Consider the following 17377-nt stretch of genomic DNA (forward strand, 5'->3'; position numbering starts at 1 on the left):
GCGGCTGACACAGCCAGGACAGTGGCCGCCTCCTCCTCAGGCCTCTAGGCTTGCTTCTCAGGTCAGGCCAGTCTAGCCGGAGCCCCACAGGTTCATGGGCACCTCAAGGCTCTGGATCCACCCTGCAGTCGCTATGATCGTCCTTGGACGACACCTCCACCAGCTCCAGTGGTGGATAACTTCTCCCTTCCGCCCAGACGGTTGCCAGCGTGCTGGCATTTGGTTATACCAAGGTTTTCTCAGCCTCCAAGCATTTACATGTAGGGGATGGCAGGGAGTGAGATCTACTCAGCTCTGGGTGGGACTACAGAACTGTTTGTCGACTCAGCTTTTCACAGACATGACTTTAGCTAAGAGTCTGTAAATTAGCAGGATGGGTAACTCATCCTTATTTTCAGTTGAGGAAACTGAGGTGTAGTGACAGATCTCAAAGGCATCCTATTGCAAGAAGAAAACCAGAAATGGAGTGCAAGCCCCTCATTCTACTGTGAAGGAAACTGAGGCTCAGAGGTCACCATGTTTGATTCCTGGCTGTGCTACTTTGCTCTGGGGAAGAAGGTGTGTAAGGAGTTATCATTATCTGTGCCTGCATTTAGAGGCAGAGGTGGGACCAGAATCCTGGTTGCTCTAAAGACCCTTTCCAGAACTTTCTGTGCCACAGGTCCTGGAGTGGGGCGGGGGGCAATCAGTAATAATAGTAGTGGTCACCAGCTGCTTGCCAAGTGCCAGACAGGGCTCTAAGCACTTTAGAGCTATTAACTCATTACATCCTCAAATTCCCAGGAGGCAGGGGTATTTTGATCCCCATCAGCTCATTTATAAATGGGTGAAATGAAGGCTTAAAGGACTCTAGATACTTGCTAGAGGTCCCACAGCTGCTGCAGCAGGCAGCCCAGATTGGAACCAGGTCCCGCCCTCCCAGTGCTCCGATCTGGAGGCAGGTAAGTGGTGCAGCCCCACCGCGCTGTATCTTAGAGTTCTTTGGGGCCTGAGGCCTGAGTAAACATTTGCAGGGAGCAGAGAGCCCTGGTTGAGAATGGGATGGGATGGGAGATCCTCTGGACTCAGGTAGGAGGGGGTTTGAATTCTAGCTCTTTCATTTGTGTGATCTTGGTGCAACTTGACCTCTGGGGTCCCCATTTTCTCATGTGAAAAATGGGAGAATGCGTAGGAGAAGTCTGGATTCTACTCCACACCAGGAGTCATTACACACAAGGACCTCAGTTTCCTCCTCTGTAAAATGGGGGGGAGTTACCTCTTGGCTGATGGCTGTGAAACTGTGTAAGTCATAACTTTGAGGGAGTAAAGGACCCTAACAGGGGCTGGGTTCTCGCCCTGTCAGTTTATAAAATTATTTTGTGTCATTTCAGAATTCAGTTGGTATGGGAAGGGCATGTAAAGGGCGCCTTCTCTCAGGGCCCTTTTGATCAGCAGCACTTCACGGGTCACTCCCCGCCCCCCATTTCGGGCTTCCTAGCGGTGGAGAGCCGCAAAGTCTTTTCTCAGGGAAAGCACACGGTTGGCCCCTTGGAACCCACGTGCTAACCCGGCGTGCACCGGCTGGCGGGCGACTCCAGGCCCGGACGCGACCATTCTCGGGGTAAGGGGGCGGAAGAGCTGGTGACGTCAAAGTCACAGCCTACCCTTCTTAAAGGCGCACGCTCGCAGCCGGTGTTCCTTTTTCTCCTAGGACACTCTTCGCCGCACGAAAGTTTTAAAAGCGAGGCAGCTGATGGGGTCTCGGGTGCGGGGCTGGCCCGGGACAGAACTGCGGCTCCTGAGAAGCGGGATCAGAGACGTCCAGGATTAACGCCCACCTGTCACTCGGGGAGGCAATGTGGTGCGGGGGAGGTACTTGTCCAGTTCTTAACTTTAAGCCTCCGTTTCGTCTTCTGTAAAACGGGGTTAATAATGATCTACTAGAAATTCTGAGACGTAGAAGAAATAGGTTTCGTGAGAGTAACCAACACAGAAATGTCGGTCTCCTTCTCCCCTACTCAATCCTACTCCTGTGCGAAGGAGGAATCCGAGACCCAGAGCGGTGTTGTAACTTGCCCAGGGTCACAGGGAGGTGGGACGAAGCCCAAGTTAAAACCGGTTGAACCCACGTCTCCCGGCTCCCGGGCCAGCCTTTCCTCTCTGTCCAGCCTGCCTGGCCCGGGTTACTTACTCGTCAACTTCACTACCCACACCCGCAGGGTACCCCTCAGTTTTGTCAAGTGGTTTTGCAGTTGCAGTCTCGATGGATTGTTGAATAGGGACGACCCTGTTTGATACGGTCGCCGTAAAGTTGTAAAACATCGGCAACGAGCCCGATGGGTTAATGTTTGCCAGCACTATTTCATCGCCCCCCATGGCCTTGGAAGAACTGATTCAAACCTCCGCCACCAAACAAATGAGGGAAATGGGGAGAGTGCTTTACCCACGTTCGTCTAGAAAGTTTGCGGGAGCAGCGCTCGGCCGGGATGCTGGTGGGGTGGTGTTGGCGACAATACGCTGTCAAGTACGGTGCTGCCGCCAGGTCAAGCGCGGCGTGGAGACTCGCGACCTTGGCGCGCGGGCCCGGCGGGGCACCCGCGGCGCGGGGCCGCGTTAGCGCGGGACCCAGAGGAGGCCGCGAGTGGGCGGGCCGGCCTCACTCCGGGCAGTCGGCTGGTCGGCCCGTGGGGGGGGCGGGGCCTCGCGGCGCCGTCCAGGGGCGGGACGGGCTCGTCCAGTTTCCGAGTCGGCCTGGGTGCCTAGCGAGCGGGAGTGGAGCCGGTCCCGGCCGCGGAGCCGCTATGGGCCCGCCCGGCCCCGGGCGCCGCGCCGCGCAAGCACCGGCCTAGAGCCAGGTGGGCGGGGCTGGACCTGGGCTGAGGGTCCGGCGGGGGGCGGAGGCGGGAGTCGGGTCTCTGGGGGTCCTGGGTGCCTGAGCCGGGCCTGGATGGGGGCCGGGAGTCGCGGGCCGACCTAGTCGGCCCCACCGGGCGCCCTTTGCGCGCGGGGCCAGGACAGAGAGTGTCGCCGAGGGGCGAAGAGCGATCTTGTCTCCCCATGCCTGCTTCCCGCACTTTCGACCGGCTCCCCCGAGAAAGAGATTTTGAGGGAGAGGGAGCAGAGAGATTATCCTTCCCATCCAGGCTTGGGGCTTGACCCTCCGGCCTCGGGAGGACGGGCGCGGGGGAGGGCCGGGAACCCTTGCCTGCAGTCCCAGAGAGTGGACGGACCCTTCGCCGCCCTCAGGTTTGTTATCTTTCCCTCCCTGCCGGGCTCTACTTCTCCACGTCCGGTGACTCGAGGCTCGCATGCGCCCGCCTTGGGGCTGGGTGCTGGAGTGGGGGGCGTAGGGGGGCGGCTCAGGCGTTTTGATCTTTGGGTCCCCCAGGCCAACCCGGGCACCTGCACTGAAGAGGTGCACAGTAAGCCCGTGTGGTGAGGGTGAGGAATGGGGGTGGGTCATTACCGTTCATTAACTGATGGATGACTCTCCCAGATTTCTTCCTAACTGCTCCCACGGTGACCTTGGTCAGGTCACCTCATCTCTGAGCCTCTTTCCCCTTTGGCAAGGTGGAGTTGACAATAACTGCTATAAAAAGTGGTTATGCGAAACTCATAGTGAGTGAGTGGGGTGAGGGTCCAGCTAGTGTCCCCAAGAGCCTCTGCCTCCTTTCTCTCCCTCCCCCTGACTCCGGTTTTGTGCTCCAATTGACTGAGGTTTGTTTTTCAGAACTGGAGCTACAAAATGGCTGACCAGGACCCTGGGGGCATTAGTCCCCTCCAACAAATGGTGGCATCCGGCGCTGGGGCCGTGGTCACCTCTCTCTTCAGTAAGACCTGGGATGGTGGGGTGGGGGCAGCTTGGGACTGGGGCAGACCAGAGATTAGAAATGACTTGGCTCTGGAAGAGGGGTTCGGGGCAGGGTCCTGAAAGGAGCTTTCAGACCTGCCCTCCTCCCCCAGTGACCCCCCTGGACGTGGTGAAGGTACGCTTGCAGTCTCAGCGCCCCTCGGTGGCCAGTGGTGAGTGTCTGACCCTGAAGCCAATAGGGAGTGGTGTCAGGGGTCCCCAGAGATGAGGTCCCTGGGGCAGGTGGGGAACATTTGTGACTTGAGGTAGTGCCTTGTGTTTTAGAGCTGATGTCTTCCTCCAGACTCTGGAGCCTCTCCTACGCCAAATGTGAGTGCCCCACGCCACGGGGGACCTGTAAGTGTCCTGGGGAGGGATGTCCCAGTCTCCCCGGGGCACACGGGGGCCTCACAGCCACGGACTAGTACGCGTTTCTAGATCATATTAGCTAGCTCTCTGTCCTACACAAGAACGTCCACCCAGGGACCCCAGGCTCTGCTGGTCCTCCAGGGATGGGAGCTCACCACCTCCCTGTGAGGTTCCAGGGCTCTGTCATGCTAATGCGCCTCCCCTTCCCCAGTGCCCTCCTCTCTCCAATCCACAGGGAAATGCCTCCTGTACTGCAATGGTGTCCTAGAGCCTCTGTACCTGTGCCCAAATGGTGCCCGCTGTGCGATCTGGTTTCAGGACCCCAGTCGCTTCACTGGCACCGTGGTGAGGAGCAGCTGTACCCTTAGCTGGGTCTGTTGGCATTCCTGAGGGATTCAGATTGGTCAGGCAGCAGACCCAGGAAAGAACGGGTAGCGCAAAGCACATAGAGGTGGCCAGTTCAGTTTGGGAAGGGTTTTCCTGAGGAGGTGGGGCCATCACAAGATTTTGAAGGGTGAATAGGAGTCTGTTTGGAGCCAAATAGGGAATTCCACGTGTAGAGGCCTGAGGGGCTACTGGGTAGGAGCGAGGGCATCAGGCTAGGGCCCAGCCTGGGCCAGCCCCACCACAAGCCTTGTTCATGTTCATCCTCCCTCCTCCTGGGCTGGTGTCTGCTTGGCCAGGATGCCTTTGTGAAGATTGTGAGACATGAGGGCACGAGGACCCTGTGGAGCGGCCTCCCAGCCACCCTGTGAGTACCCCAGTTCTGTGTATTGCTTTCCCCTGATACCCCACTGACCCCTTACTCCCCTGTTGGCTGGCTGGGTGGGGCAGGGGAAGCTTGGGAGGTTTGGGAACTTTGGGGAGTCTTGGCTAACCTGTTCACACTCCTAGGGTGATGACTGTGCCGGCCACTGCCGTCTACTTCACCGCCTACGACCAACTCAAGGCCTTCCTGTGTGGTCGAGCCCTGACCTCTGATCTCTACGCACCCATGGTGGCTGGCGCACTGGCCCGCTGTGAGCACAGCCCTGGGCTTTCCACCTTCCTTTGACCCCACCTGTGCCGGAGCCCAGTCTGGACTCCCAGCTCCAACCTCTGCCAGCCTAGGGGTGGGGGGGACGTTCAAGGCCCCCAGACTCTGGGCAGGCTGCCCCTGGGACCTGTAAACTGACCCCTCCTCACTGGTCCCCGCAGTGGGCACTGTGACTGTGATCAGTCCCCTGGAGCTGGTGCGGACAAAGCTGCAGGCTCAGCATCTGTCATACCGGGAGCTGGGCACCTGCGTCCGAGCAGCTGTGGCTCAAGGCGGCTGGCGCTCACTGTGGCTGGGCTGGGGTCCTACTGCCCTTCGGGATGTGCCCTTCTCAGGTAGGCACCAGGAGTGCAGGGATTGGGGTAAGGGAGCCCAGGAGGTCTACAGCCAAGTCCTAGCTTTGCTACTACTGACCTTGAAGTCACGTAAACTCTCGGAGCCGGGAACGCCTCATCTGTGAAGTGGTCCCAGCGGGCGGGATGTTCAGCAAGGTTTTCACAAGATACTTCTTGCAGGGCCTGTTACGGGAACTGGCACGTGGCAGGCAGGCTTCGTAGCTGGGAGGGAGTGGTCGTGATATAAGTCTGTGAAAGGTGGGAGGATCGTGGCCTGTCCCACTGCCCTTCCCATCTCTAACGAGTGAACCCCTGTGCCCCCAAGCTCTGTACTGGTTCAACTATGAGTTGGTGAAGAGCTGGCTGCGTGGGCTCAGGCCGAAGGACCAGACCTCTGTGGGCATCAGCTTTGTGGCTGGCGGCATCTCAGGGACGGTGAGTTGACCAGGCTGGGAGCGTGGCCAGTAGAGGTGTCCTTGGGGTGACCTGAGGGCCGTTGCAGATGCTCCGGAAAAGAGTCCTTGCTTGCCTGTCAAGGAGTGCGCTCCCCCTGCCCTCCTGAAGCTCTAGCTGGGGCTGGCAGACCCTAGCTGCGTGCAGGGGATGGGGGTCCTGGGAACGGAGACCAGCCCTCTCCCCACCCCACCAGGTGGCGGCCATCCTGACTCTACCCTTCGATGTGGTGAAGACTCAGCGCCAGGTCGCGCTAGGAGCGGTGGAGGCTGTGAGAGGTGAGGGGCCCCGGCTGTGCGGGGCAGGGCAGGCGGGGCCCCAGCGGGGTCTTACAGGGCCTCGCCTTGGTTTGCAGTAACACCCCCGCACGCGGACTCCACTTGGCTACTGCTGCGGAGAATCCGGGCCGAGTCGGGCACCAGGGGCCTCTTTGCAGGTGAGCGGCTGTGTGTGTCCACTCCCTGGTGGAGGTGGGGCTCCTGGGGGCCCGACCTCTGACCCCAGCCTCCCCCTCCCACCGCAGGCTTCCTCCCGAGGATCATCAAGGCCGCCCCGTCGTGTGCCATCATGATCAGCACTTATGAGTTTGGTAAAAGCTTCTTCCAGAGGCTCAACCAGGAACAGTTTCTGGGCCCTTGAAAGGAACAAGGGGACAAGGACCCGACCTCTTCCCGTGGTGGGAGTGGGGCGGGAGGAGACTGAGCCAAGTGCCTTTTCCTCAGCACTGCGGGGAGGGGCCTCCTTTCTCTTTCCTCCCCCCTCTGAGCCCCAGGGGTAGGCGGCTGCCCCTCTGGGCCCACGCCGACCCCTCTTCTCTCAGACCACTTTCTTCCTGCTGCTCCCCATTCCCCAGCCCCAGGAATCATCACGCTCTCCCCTCAAATTCAAGACCAAATTTGCTAACTTCTCCCCCCCTTCTTTTCCCTGTGGGTTTGCTGTAGCTGGGCCTGCCCCCAGGAGCCGCGAAACCTTGCGCCCGGCATAGTTTGCATCCACCCTTGTTAACTCCTTGAGTCTAAAGATGATAAACTTCTTTCCACTGCCTCTGATTGTGGGGGTCTCTGGGGCGGGTGGGAAGCAGGATTTGGTGAGTGATTTGCACAGAAGAGGGCTGGAAGGGACCTTGATGTTGGCTTTGGCTGCCCAGGTGGCACCCACATAGAGGACCCCTCCCACAGTGTAGTGAGAGCAGGTGGGGATAAGGACCCTGAGTTGAGGGGGTGGTGAGACCTCTCCCCAAGGGTACACTTAAGCGACAACCCAGGAGGGAGGGTGGCTTCACTGCCAGGCTTTGGCCTAATGGAAGGGTCTGGATCTCTAGGCCGAAGCTGTATTGCTCAGGATGATGGAAGGGAAACGGGGCCCTGCCAGGCCTTGCCTTCTCCATCCTGCCACCCAGGATGTCCAGCATCTTCTTTGCCTGGGGTAAATGAGTTACCAAAGAGTATCAGGTTGAAGAGTCCTTACATGTTTTTGTCCTTCCCTGGGCTGACCGAATATTTAGGACACTTGATACAGAAGCTCCTCACTTCTTGAATTATTCTGACCAGTCTGCTCCCAGGGGCCACACCTGATTTTATCTGGTCTAGCATCACCTTGGTTACGGGCCCAGCACTAGCGCCGCCGCATCCTGCCAACCTCAGAACAGGGCCCCTGTCCCAGTCCCCCCACAGACAAGGCTGCTCGCAGTCCTCTGGTTTTTATTTGCCTGCTACCCTCATAGCTGCCCCCCGGCCCCCCCCCCAGCCTGGGGGCTGAGGAAGGAGTGACTCGGGGGCATACACAGGGACAGACAGGAGAGGCAAGGGAGGCGGCAGTGCCAGTCTGGGCCACCAGCTCCTGAGGAGGGCGGGGAGATGAGCGAAGGAGAGTCCGGTAGGGAGCTAGCCAGGCAGCAGGGTCGCCAGAAGAATAAGCTTCCTGAGGGCTCCCTGTGGCCCCGGTGCCCCTGCTTCTTGGCCCAAGCTGCCTCCCTTGGCAGCTCCTGCCTCCACGGGCAAGAAGCTGAACCGGGCTAGAAGCAAAGGGTGTCTCCCGAGAGACGCCTGGCTGAGTGGGCAGCATTCCCTGGAGGGTGGCCTGGATTGGGGGGCTGTGAGGAAAGGCGGCAGGGGGACCAGCACCGCCCACGCCGCTCCTCAGCTGGGGCTCAGTGCCGGGCTGCCCTCGGGACTGTCGCTCACCAGGCACTCGTTGGATTTGAAGCTCGCCAGGGACTTGCAGCTGGGGATGGAAGCCAGGGAGCCGCAGAGGCCCAGCATGGAGGGCGTGGGGTCCTTCCCTGGGGAGAGAGGGCGGGTGAGGCGGGGCCAACTGGTCTGTGTGTGCGAGTTGCGTGTGTGAGTTGGGTGTGCACAGGTGCAGGCGGTGAAGGGACAGCCCTCAGGTCACCCATCTGGAGACCTTCCTCATTTCTGGAGCGCTTGCCTTTTTCAGTTAAACCCTGGTAAGCACCTGCTCGTTTCCATGCACAGAGCTTGGGACACTGTATTGTAATCGTCAGTTTATGTCTCTGTCTCCCCCCGAGGGTTCATCCTCTCTCTTTGTCCATTTATTAAACACACGGTGAGCACTTGTTCCGTTCCAAGCACGGGGAATACAGAGAACGGACGAGACAGTCCCTGCCCTCACGGAGCTCACAGTCTGGTGGGGAGACAGACACACGGACAATCACAAACACAGTGTGGCGGGGTTTCACGTCCATAGCCTGCCTTGTGTCAAAGAAGATCTAGGGTCATCCAGTACAGTGTGGTTTTTAGAAAGAAAAGACAGGTAGTCCAGGCACCGGGAAGACTAGGGTGGGAAACCAAGGTGAAGCCAGAGGGGGGAGGGCAACACAAAATGCATGCGTTGAAGTCCTGGACATTCTCTTGAAGGGAGCCACTAACTTGGCTCTGAGCTTCCTGGCAGCCAAAGAAAAGGGGGAAACAAGGATCAGGCGACTGGTTCACAGAGTGCACGAGTTAAGAGCAAATTAGTTAGGCGAAGAACTCCCTGAGGATTTGCGGGGCTCTTGAGGACGTCATGATGCCAAAAGCCATGGAGCCCTCACCATGTGCCAACACTGGTGATCATTTTAAACAACATCCCCGTTTTACAGATGAGAAGGACTCAGCAAGGTGGAATCAGTAACCAAGCTCGCACAGCCAGAGGAGGCGCAGCTGGGATTTGCCTGACGCCCCAAACCAAGCTCTCAGTTGCTGTGCTAGGTTCTTGGGAAGAGTTGAATGAATGAGGGAAGTGGCCAGGGCCTGACTACAAGCCCCAAGGCCTGGCCTCAGCCCTTCCGGGATGGGTGCTGGATTGGGGGGCTCACCAATGGGGCCCCAGGGCTCCTCGTCCCGCTTGCCCTCTCCCAGGCGCTGGGAGTCCGAGCTCAGACTGGCTTCAGCCGACAGCGGCTCCGTGCTCATGAAACTGTGTCTGTAGCAAAGCAGAGAGCTGGTGTGCGGGCAGAGGCCCACAGCCCCAGTGCCCCTCTTCCCTAGTAGAGGAGGGAGTGGCACTAAGGCCGAGCCAAGCCTGCCTGGGGCTTACCTCCGGTAGAGCTTAGGGTTGTTGGCGCCCTCGGCCCCATTGAGTGTTCCCAGTGACGGCCATTGGTTGACCAGGCGTGTGGTGACGTCCTTGGAACCCTGGGCCAGGGGAGCATGGTCACCGGGGATCAGACCTGTCCTGGGATGGGGAGGGGGGGTCAGGCCTGGCTGGAAGAGGGAGCAGAAGTGGGGAAGAGGGGCTCAGCAGGAGGGGAGGGGAGGGGTTAGGGTTGAAACCTGGGTAGCAGAAATGGGTAGGAATGCTGAGGGTCAGTGGGGCAGATCCTGGGAGCCAGTGGAGGGTACTGGGGGGCCACGGCGGTGACAGGAATTAGTGCACTCGTGCTGGGGGTTAGGGGAATAATGAGATGTTGCGGGGTCAGCCAGGGTGGTGGACGGGTGGGTGCAGAATAGTGTGGGAATCATGAAGGGTCAGGGGTGCCACAGTCATGCTGGGAGGTCACGGTGATGAAAACGTTTCAAGGGGAACGGTTAGAGGGATGGGTAGGGGTGAGGTCAGGGGTCACGGTGGGTGACGATGGTCAGTGGACCTACGCTGCAGAGCAGAGGAGTGGTGAACAGAGGGAATAATGCAGTCATGTTGAAGGTCGTTGAGTCACGTTAATTAGAGGTCCTTAACTGTAATCTTGGGGTCCTAGGAGTACTGTTCAATGGCCATTCTAGCTTATGTCGGGTAGTTGAGGGTGAAGTGGGGAGCCGGTTGGTGGGGGGCCTTATGTCGAGCCTGATGTTAGGTCGCGGTGGCGGGGAGGGGGCTGGATCTCCGGGTGGCAGTGACGGACTCGGGGGTTTGATGCTGGTGCTTGGTATAAGGAAAGGTGGCGTTAGACTCAACGGGGGCGATGGCGGGGGTTCCCTGGGGTGATGTGGTCGGGGTGGCCGAGGACCGGGGTCAGGGCCGCGGCGGCACTCACAGCTGCTCCTGCAGCTCCAGGATCACTCCTTCCAGCTCCCGCTTCTCCCGCTGGTTCTGCGCCGCCGCCTCCTCCAGCTGCAGCTGCAGCCGCCGGTTCTCCGCCTCCAGGTCCTTCAGCTGCGACTCGCGCAGACGCACCAGCTCCTCCAGGTAGCCCTGCGGGGGCGCCGGCTCAGCCCCGGCGACGAGAGGAGGGGGTCCCAGCGGCCGCCCGCCTTCTGCCGGGCTCTAAGCGGCCCCCCGCCCCGCCCCCGCCGCGCACCGCGCACCTTCTGCGCGTAGACAATGCGAAACTTCTGTTCCATCTTGTGCCACTTGCTGTACCAGCTGTCCTCGTCGGTGACGAGAGGAAGGTACGGGTGCTCGGGCGAGTTGTCCTCGCTCGTGCTGCTCTCGGCGCTGTGCCGCTCCTCCTCGTCGGTCAGGTAGTCGTAGCTTGGAAGGAGGGCGCAGTGGGCACCCCCTTGGGCAGGGGGACCAGGATGCCGCCCAGCCCGCCCGTCTCCCGCAATCCCCGCCCCTCAGGGCCGTCGTCTGTCCGCACCCAGCAACCCCCGCCGCAATCGGGCTGCTCACCTCTGGGTGAACTTTAGGTAGGGCGTGTAATCGATGACTACGGGGGTCTTCCCGTCCAGCACTTCGCCCTTTAGGCAGAAGCTGGGGGCAGAGCAGCCACAGGGTTGGGGGCGGGTATGAGGGGATGGGAGTGCGGACCTTCGCAGAGAAACAACCTCAACTCCCCACCATGGCCACGGCCACCCAGGCCCCACCTGAAGTCTATGGCGCTCAGTCCGATCAGCATCCCGGTGAGGACCGTGGCTTCCTCCCGCAGCATGATGGCTCCCGAGTCATAGAAACGTCTGCGGGGAGGGGTGAGGGACTGCCGGTGTAGCATCCTCCCAGGGAGCCCCGCCCCTCAGAGCGTCTCTTGTTGGCTTATTACCAGCCTTTCCTAGAGGGAGGAGGTATCTTCTTCCCGCTCACCCCTCAGCTGTGGATCTTTTCACCCCCTCAGACTGGGGCCCACTGGGGATAGCACTGTGTTTCCCACCTATTAGAACGTGTGTGCCCTGAGACTAGACCTCCGTCCTCAGAACTCCCCCTTCCCACCAAGCACTGGGTCACCCAGATCCTTAGAAATCAGGAAACAAGTCCTGAAACAGTGCTCGGCGTACAGTAGATGCTCAAAAATATGTTGACGTGAACTCGGAAACGTGAGGACAGGCTAGAGACACAATGCAGTCAAAAGCCCGCAGTGCAGGGACTGAAGCGCTGACCGCTGGGGCTCTGGAGGCCGTGCGTAGCAAGTACAGACTGCTGCTACTGTTTGGGGAGCAGGTAGGGCTCTGTGTTGTAGGCCAGGGAAGGCCAACAAGTAAAACGATACACAGTTGAGGCTTGGCCAGAGCTGTGTCTGAGAGCAGAGCTGTGCATGAGATCAGTGCTGGGGGTCATGGGAGATGATGAATTTGACTTGGAAGAGGTGGTGGTGGTGCTAAAGGTGTGTTCTGGGACTGCAGGCCCAGCTGACTGGTGGACAGTCTGGGAGATGGAAACTAGCAGTGCATACTGGGAATTGTAGTCCAGGTACTGAAGGTTACAGCAGGAACTTAAGGATCAAGTGTGTTTAGGCAATGAATGTACACACTGGGACTTGTGGTCCACACTGACTGAGGTGGTCTGACCTGGTGGTCCGGGTGTCCCGTAGGGCTGTGGTGATGTATTCCGACATGCGCTTCTCCATCAGTGCCACCCGGATCCACGCCCGGCCCTGGAAAGCACGCTCACCTTTACTTGCTGCCCCGAAGGGACTCAAGTGTGCACCACTGGGTCTGGATCTCCTGTGGCCCTTCTCCCCAGTGCCCGTGGGCAGGGGCCAGGACCAAGGAACAGGCAGCCCTCCCGTATCCAGAGCAGGGAGCAGCTGCCCTGGCCCTGCTCGCTGCAGCCCACCTACCTTGGCTCGGGCAGTGCTGATGTTCTCCATGTTCTCAATGCTGCTTACGCAGTTGTTGGGCACTTTGCTGCAGGCCAGGCGGATGTAGTCCCAGAAGCCCCGCTGCCCGTCTGAGCTGAACCAGCTCACCGGACCTGCTGGGGCACAGGCTGAGCCAGGGCAGGGAGGGGGCTCAGCAAGACCAGGGAACTCGGAGAGGGTCCATGTAATGGGGCACACACATGCATAAGTATAAGCAGCCATGCACGCGCGGAGTGCCTGTCCCAAACGCACGTGCACACACATGCATGTACGTACAGGGCACATAGCTGCACACCCATGGCTGGGGCTTGTGGACACCCACTGTCTTGTGCCCAGAAGATCCCCTCCCCTCTTCCCAGCTCTGTGCATGAGCTTCTGCGCATGGTCCAGGATTGGGGCCGGGGTGAATGATGGAGTTCAGAAAGCCACAGAGTAGATCAGAGGGGGATGGGTAGCTGGAAGCCAAAGGCTGGGAGTTGGGAGGGCTGGGCAGTGGGGGGACAGGAACCTGGGCCCACCTTTGAAGCGGTGGCTGAGGATCTGCTCTAAGATGGCTGCAAAATTCACGAACTCCTCCGATGAGTCATCGATGGGCTCTGCCGTGTACTTCTCCAGCAGCGTTTTCACAGAGAACCTGGGTGAGGGGGAGGGAGAAGGGGCAGCAGGGTGTCAGGTGAGAAGACAAGGTGATGGGGGTAGAAGGAAAGCAGAGAAGAGGCCACCAAGAGCACGGACGTGGTGGGGAAGCAGAGGGAAAGAGGGCGGGAGACAGGTGAGACTATAGTGACCCATAGAGGGGCTGTGACATGGGAGAGTAGGGTGGCAGGTGGGAGACTGATTGACAAAGTGGGTGACAGGAGAGGTGAGAGGCAGAGAAAGGAAGCTTCAGGAACAAGGTATGAGAGGGGATGAAACAATCAGTAGAAAGATGAGGCACCTGGAACCAGTGGGCTAGCCCAGAGCCCCTTCCTCCTTGCCCACCCTTTGGAGTTGCATTCTCTCTGTCAGAGAAGGGGAGGGGTCGGATAGGAGTTAGGAGCTGTTTTGTGCCCCGTCCTCGAGCTGCCTTCTGCTATTGCTGGAACAGTCTCAAGTCCCTTCTGGGGTGGAGTGCGGCTCACCTGTACCAGGGCATGTGAGTTAGCACCAAGCACATGGAGCGTAGGCATGCATGGGTGGCCAGGTGGGCTTCCAGCACACGGATGCCCCCCTTCCCCCTTCTCCTTCCTAGCTTGGCCACCCACACACCAGCTGCCCAGAACCAGGCGGTGCAGAACTGGGCCGGGGGAGGTGCAGGGTGTGGGTCTGACACACTCAGTGGGTGGGAGGGGGCATTGGCAGCAGATCTCTGGAAGGGGGCTTGGGGGCCCGGACACCTGGCTTCTCAGAGAGGAAGGAAGCCAAGGGAAGCCAATGGGGCTGAGAGGCTGGAGCACAGCAGCCCCCGTCCCTCCCTCCAATCCTGCCCGGAGCCTCAGCTCCCTCTGCAGTCCCTATGCCTGCAATCTCCACCGGCCATCACTGCAGTGGGCTGGGACAGGGAGGAAGACATGGCTCCCAACATCCCATCATGGCCCCCTATGGGTGGCATAGCAGGGGTGAGGTATCCAGGGACATGGGGGCTGCTTGGAACTGTCCTTTTTACCCTAAGCTCATCAAGCCCTGTGATGTGCCCAGCACTATACTCTGCGTGTGTTATCCCATCCATCCTTACAACAGCCCTGGGTCCTCAGCTGTCACTGTCAGCTCCATCTGACAGATAAGGTAACTGAGGGTCCAAGAGATTGACTGATCTGTTCAAAGTCACACAGCTTGTGAGAAGTCAACAGGTATGTCTGACTCCAAAGGCCTTGCTCTTTCTGCTATATCTGTGGCCTCCTGGTGGATGTCAGGATCACCGAGGCCCCGACCAACCCCTGCCTCCTCTGCCCTCTGTGCTCCAGCCCTCAAGCCTTGGCCCCTGAGGCTCTCAGGGCAATAGCACAACCAAGCCCATGGACCTTCCTCCCTTCCCTATGGGCTTAGAGTTAGTTGGTCTGGCCTGAAATCAGAGCCAGGTCAGTGCTGGAGTTGCACTAGGGAGAGGCAGCCTGGATGGACCCAAATCTTGTGTCCGTGTGATACCTGGTGACCTTGGACAGTCATTTAATCTCTCCAAGGCCCATTTTCCCCAGGTGCAAACAAGAACAATGGTACCTGCCTCATCAAATTCTGGTTCAGATCCCAGGAAGGACTGAGAGAAGGTGAGCACAGGCCATGGGGTAGGGGTGGTGAGGAGCTGGGCCATTAATGGGAGAGCCAGAAGGAGCCTGTGTTTAGGGCATTCATCTGGGCTTCATTATGCAGCCCCGCCCCCGTGATCTCTTCTGGTCATTTGGGTCAGACCTCAGTGGGGGCCTGCGGCTGGTTTCAGCATGGCAGCCATCTGCCATCTGTCCTCAGGGGTGCTGCAGCTGGTCATTGCCCCCCCAGGAGCCCCATGCTGTGTCCCCTGCTCAGAGGTGCAAGGCTGCTGCAGGTTACCATGGAGACAGGGCGGCCAGGGCCCAGGGGAGCCCTCGGCCTGCTAAAGGGAACTGTTCTGGGAGCTGGAGGCGAACCACGTAACGATGAAGAGGCGGCAGGGGCCCGAGGGGTTCCTGAGCCTTTGTCATGCTCCCAATCTTCCCCAAAACTCTATCCCTCACATCCCAGCTCTAAGCGCACTTCCAATCCACCAGAACCTCTGCTTCTGCAGCCTAGGCCAAGGGGAGTTCCCCCCTTTCCCACACACTCGACAGGCCCAGCTGTCCTGGCAGGCAAGAGAAGGAAGAGGAACCTAGGAGATCAAGCGAGGGGAGAGGGACTGGAAAGATGGCATCGGGACGGGGCGATTTTCGTGTGCCAGGCACAGGGCTCGGCACACTCCTTGGTGTGGCTATTACATCTACAATGGGGATGATGAGGCACCCAGGGCCCAGAGTGGTTAGGAGTCTTCCTCAAGGTTGTACAGCTCATAACTGATAAAGTAAGAGCTTGAATCTAGGACCATCTGTGTTTTACACCACACGCTGGCAGGGTGTGGGGGGTGAGCGTGGAGGCAGGGGACCGCGTTTGGGCTGAGCCATTGCTGCACTCATTCCTTCTATAACATGCCAGGCACTTTTACAGAGGTCAGATGTGCACAGCACCGTGCTAGGCACTAGGGATATAACGGTGTGAGACAGATGCAGTACGGTTGGGTGTGTGCCCAGGAACCTGCAAGGAGCTGTAGGATACGGAAGCCAGGGCATCAGGTGGGCACTGGTTCCTGGGGGAAGGGGCAGGACCAAGGCCAGTGTGCAGGCACGTGGGACTGGCAAGGGAAGACAGCTGAGCCCTGCACTGGGGGCACCCTGCCCTCAGAGGCGGCGTGGGGGAGAGGGGAGGTGGAGAAGGAAGCTGGCAGGGGCATCCTAGGCGGGGAGATGAGTGCAGGTGGGGGCTGAGAGACTGGCCATTCCTGGCTTCACGGCAGGGCAGCGGGGGTGAATCACTGCAGGGCTGGGAAGTGGGAAGCTTCACTTCCTGGCCCCAGGAAAGTGGGCAGGTCTTCCCAACACTGCGACAGCCCCACCCTCAGGAACCAATGGCTCTGCCCTCCCAATCTCCTCCCCTTGAACCCAGGAGACCCAGACTTCTGCGGTCAGGCCCTCAGTCCTTCCCAAGGCAGTGGCAGTGCCGTGCCTTCACTGGACGCATTCAGGGACTTTGCCTACATGCCCAGTTGACCCGGCCATAGGCTGCAGCTGCCCAGAGATGGAGGAGGGCACCATCCCTGATCCAGGATTTGAGCACTGGAAAATCTCCCAGAAAAGCCCCACCCCAGAGAGGCCAGGCTGACAGGAGTGGGAATGAGGGTACGCTTGGAGGGCGTTCATCCCCCTATCCCATCAGTTCTCCTCTGCCCACCCAGCTCCCGCCCCCAGCAAGGGAGCCAGCCATCCCCACCCCTCCCCCTCACACACAATGTCACTTCCTGGTTCTCACAGGAAGCTGCAGTGCCAATTAAACACCCCTCACCCCCCAGGCCCCAGGCTGGGCATAGGCCTGGCTTGACCTAGAAGGGTAGGGACCAGACCTCCAAACCCCCTCCAGGCCTGGGCCTGAGGATAGCGGACGCGCCCCTCCTAACCCTGTGCTCCCTCCCTTTTCTCCGCGGCTCCTGTGCATCCTCCCGCGGGCACGCTCAGTCCAGGTCTCCGCAGCCCGCCCCGCCGCCTCTTCCTGACCACCCCACCCCCGCCCGCCAGCGGTGCCCACCTGCACACGGTGATCAAGTTCCTACGCTCCACAGACACATTGCGGGAAGACGCTTTCTTGGAGGACAACCCCAGAGCCATGGTGGTCTGGACAAAGCTCGCTTCCATCCAGATGTGTAGCCACTGCTGCCGCCTCTAGCTGCCCCCGCCACCCGCCCGCAGCCCCGGCCCCCCCGCCGGATCACGGCTGGGCCCTCTGCCCGCCGGGGCCCCTCGACCCCTCCAGGGCCATCCTCCAGCCGCTGCGCCTCTGGCCGGGCCCCCTGGCTCCCTCCCCCGGCGGCGATTCCGGAGCAAAACAAGGCAGGGGAGGGAGCTCTCCGAGGTGCTGAGCCGGGGCCCGTCACCCCCCTTTCCCTAGCCGCCCGCCCCCCTTGGCAGGTGACGTCAGGGTCCTCGTGCCCCGCCCCCGGAAGGCCGGGGACCAATCCGCAGAGGACGCAGGATTTTGGGGGGAGGGGAAAGGGCCGGGGCCGCAGGGAGGGCGGAGAGGGTCCCAGGGAGAGGCAGCGATTGGAAGGAAGAAAGGGGGCTTCTGGCTTGTTCTCCACCCCCATGCTCAGAGCCCGGGACCCACGCCTAGCTTCTCTGAGCTCCGACGCCTCTACTCCCTTGTTTCTGCCT

The 17377-nt window shown here is 59.9% G+C and overlaps 2 protein-coding genes across 5 annotated transcripts; one reads left to right on the top strand and one right to left on the bottom strand.

The window, feature by feature from the left end:
- The first annotated feature begins 1660 nt into the window (after positions 1–1660).
- Positions 1661–7060, top strand: SLC25A39 (solute carrier family 25 member 39). 3 transcript variants are annotated; one of them, XM_082680094.1, is made up of 12 exons: positions 1661–1851; positions 3710–3809; positions 3943–4002; positions 4115–4159; positions 4410–4543; positions 4882–4949; positions 5093–5217; positions 5396–5569; positions 5895–6004; positions 6219–6300; positions 6378–6458; positions 6546–7060. In XM_082680094.1, the coding sequence occupies exons 2-12, from the start codon at positions 3725–3727 to the stop codon at positions 6659–6661; spliced, it is 1080 nt and encodes a 359-aa protein (XP_082536220.1). In that variant the 5' UTR covers positions 1661–1851; positions 3710–3724; the 3' UTR covers positions 6662–7060. The 3 variants fall into 3 exon arrangements, with proteins under 3 accessions (XP_082536220.1, XP_082536219.1, XP_082536221.1); XM_082680093.1 differs by lacking the exon at positions 1661–1851 and adding an exon at positions 2705–2834; XM_082680095.1 differs by lacking the exon at positions 1661–1851 and adding an exon at positions 2705–2834 and having other exon boundaries at positions 4434–4543.
- A 777-nt stretch (positions 7061–7837) lies between these two features.
- Positions 7838–16881, bottom strand: RUNDC3A (RUN domain containing 3A). 2 transcript variants are annotated; one of them, XM_082680091.1, is made up of 11 exons: positions 16755–16881; positions 12992–13107; positions 12453–12586; positions 12181–12266; positions 11266–11355; positions 11072–11152; positions 10765–10930; positions 10494–10651; positions 9560–9697; positions 9339–9445; positions 7838–8303 (listed from the first exon to the last, which is right to left on the bottom strand). In XM_082680091.1, the coding sequence occupies exons 1-11, from the start codon at positions 16859–16861 to the stop codon at positions 8161–8163; spliced, it is 1326 nt and encodes a 441-aa protein (XP_082536217.1). In that variant the 5' UTR covers positions 16862–16881; the 3' UTR covers positions 7838–8160. The 2 variants fall into 2 exon arrangements, with proteins under 2 accessions (XP_082536217.1, XP_082536216.1); XM_082680090.1 differs by having other exon boundaries at positions 12453–12601.
- Between the last annotated feature and the right edge of the window lie 496 nt (positions 16882–17377).

The sequence above is a fragment of the Grampus griseus genome, assembly GCF_964374135.1.
Source record: "Grampus griseus genome assembly, chromosome: 20".
NCBI lineage: Eukaryota > Metazoa > Chordata > Mammalia > Artiodactyla > Delphinidae > Grampus > Grampus griseus.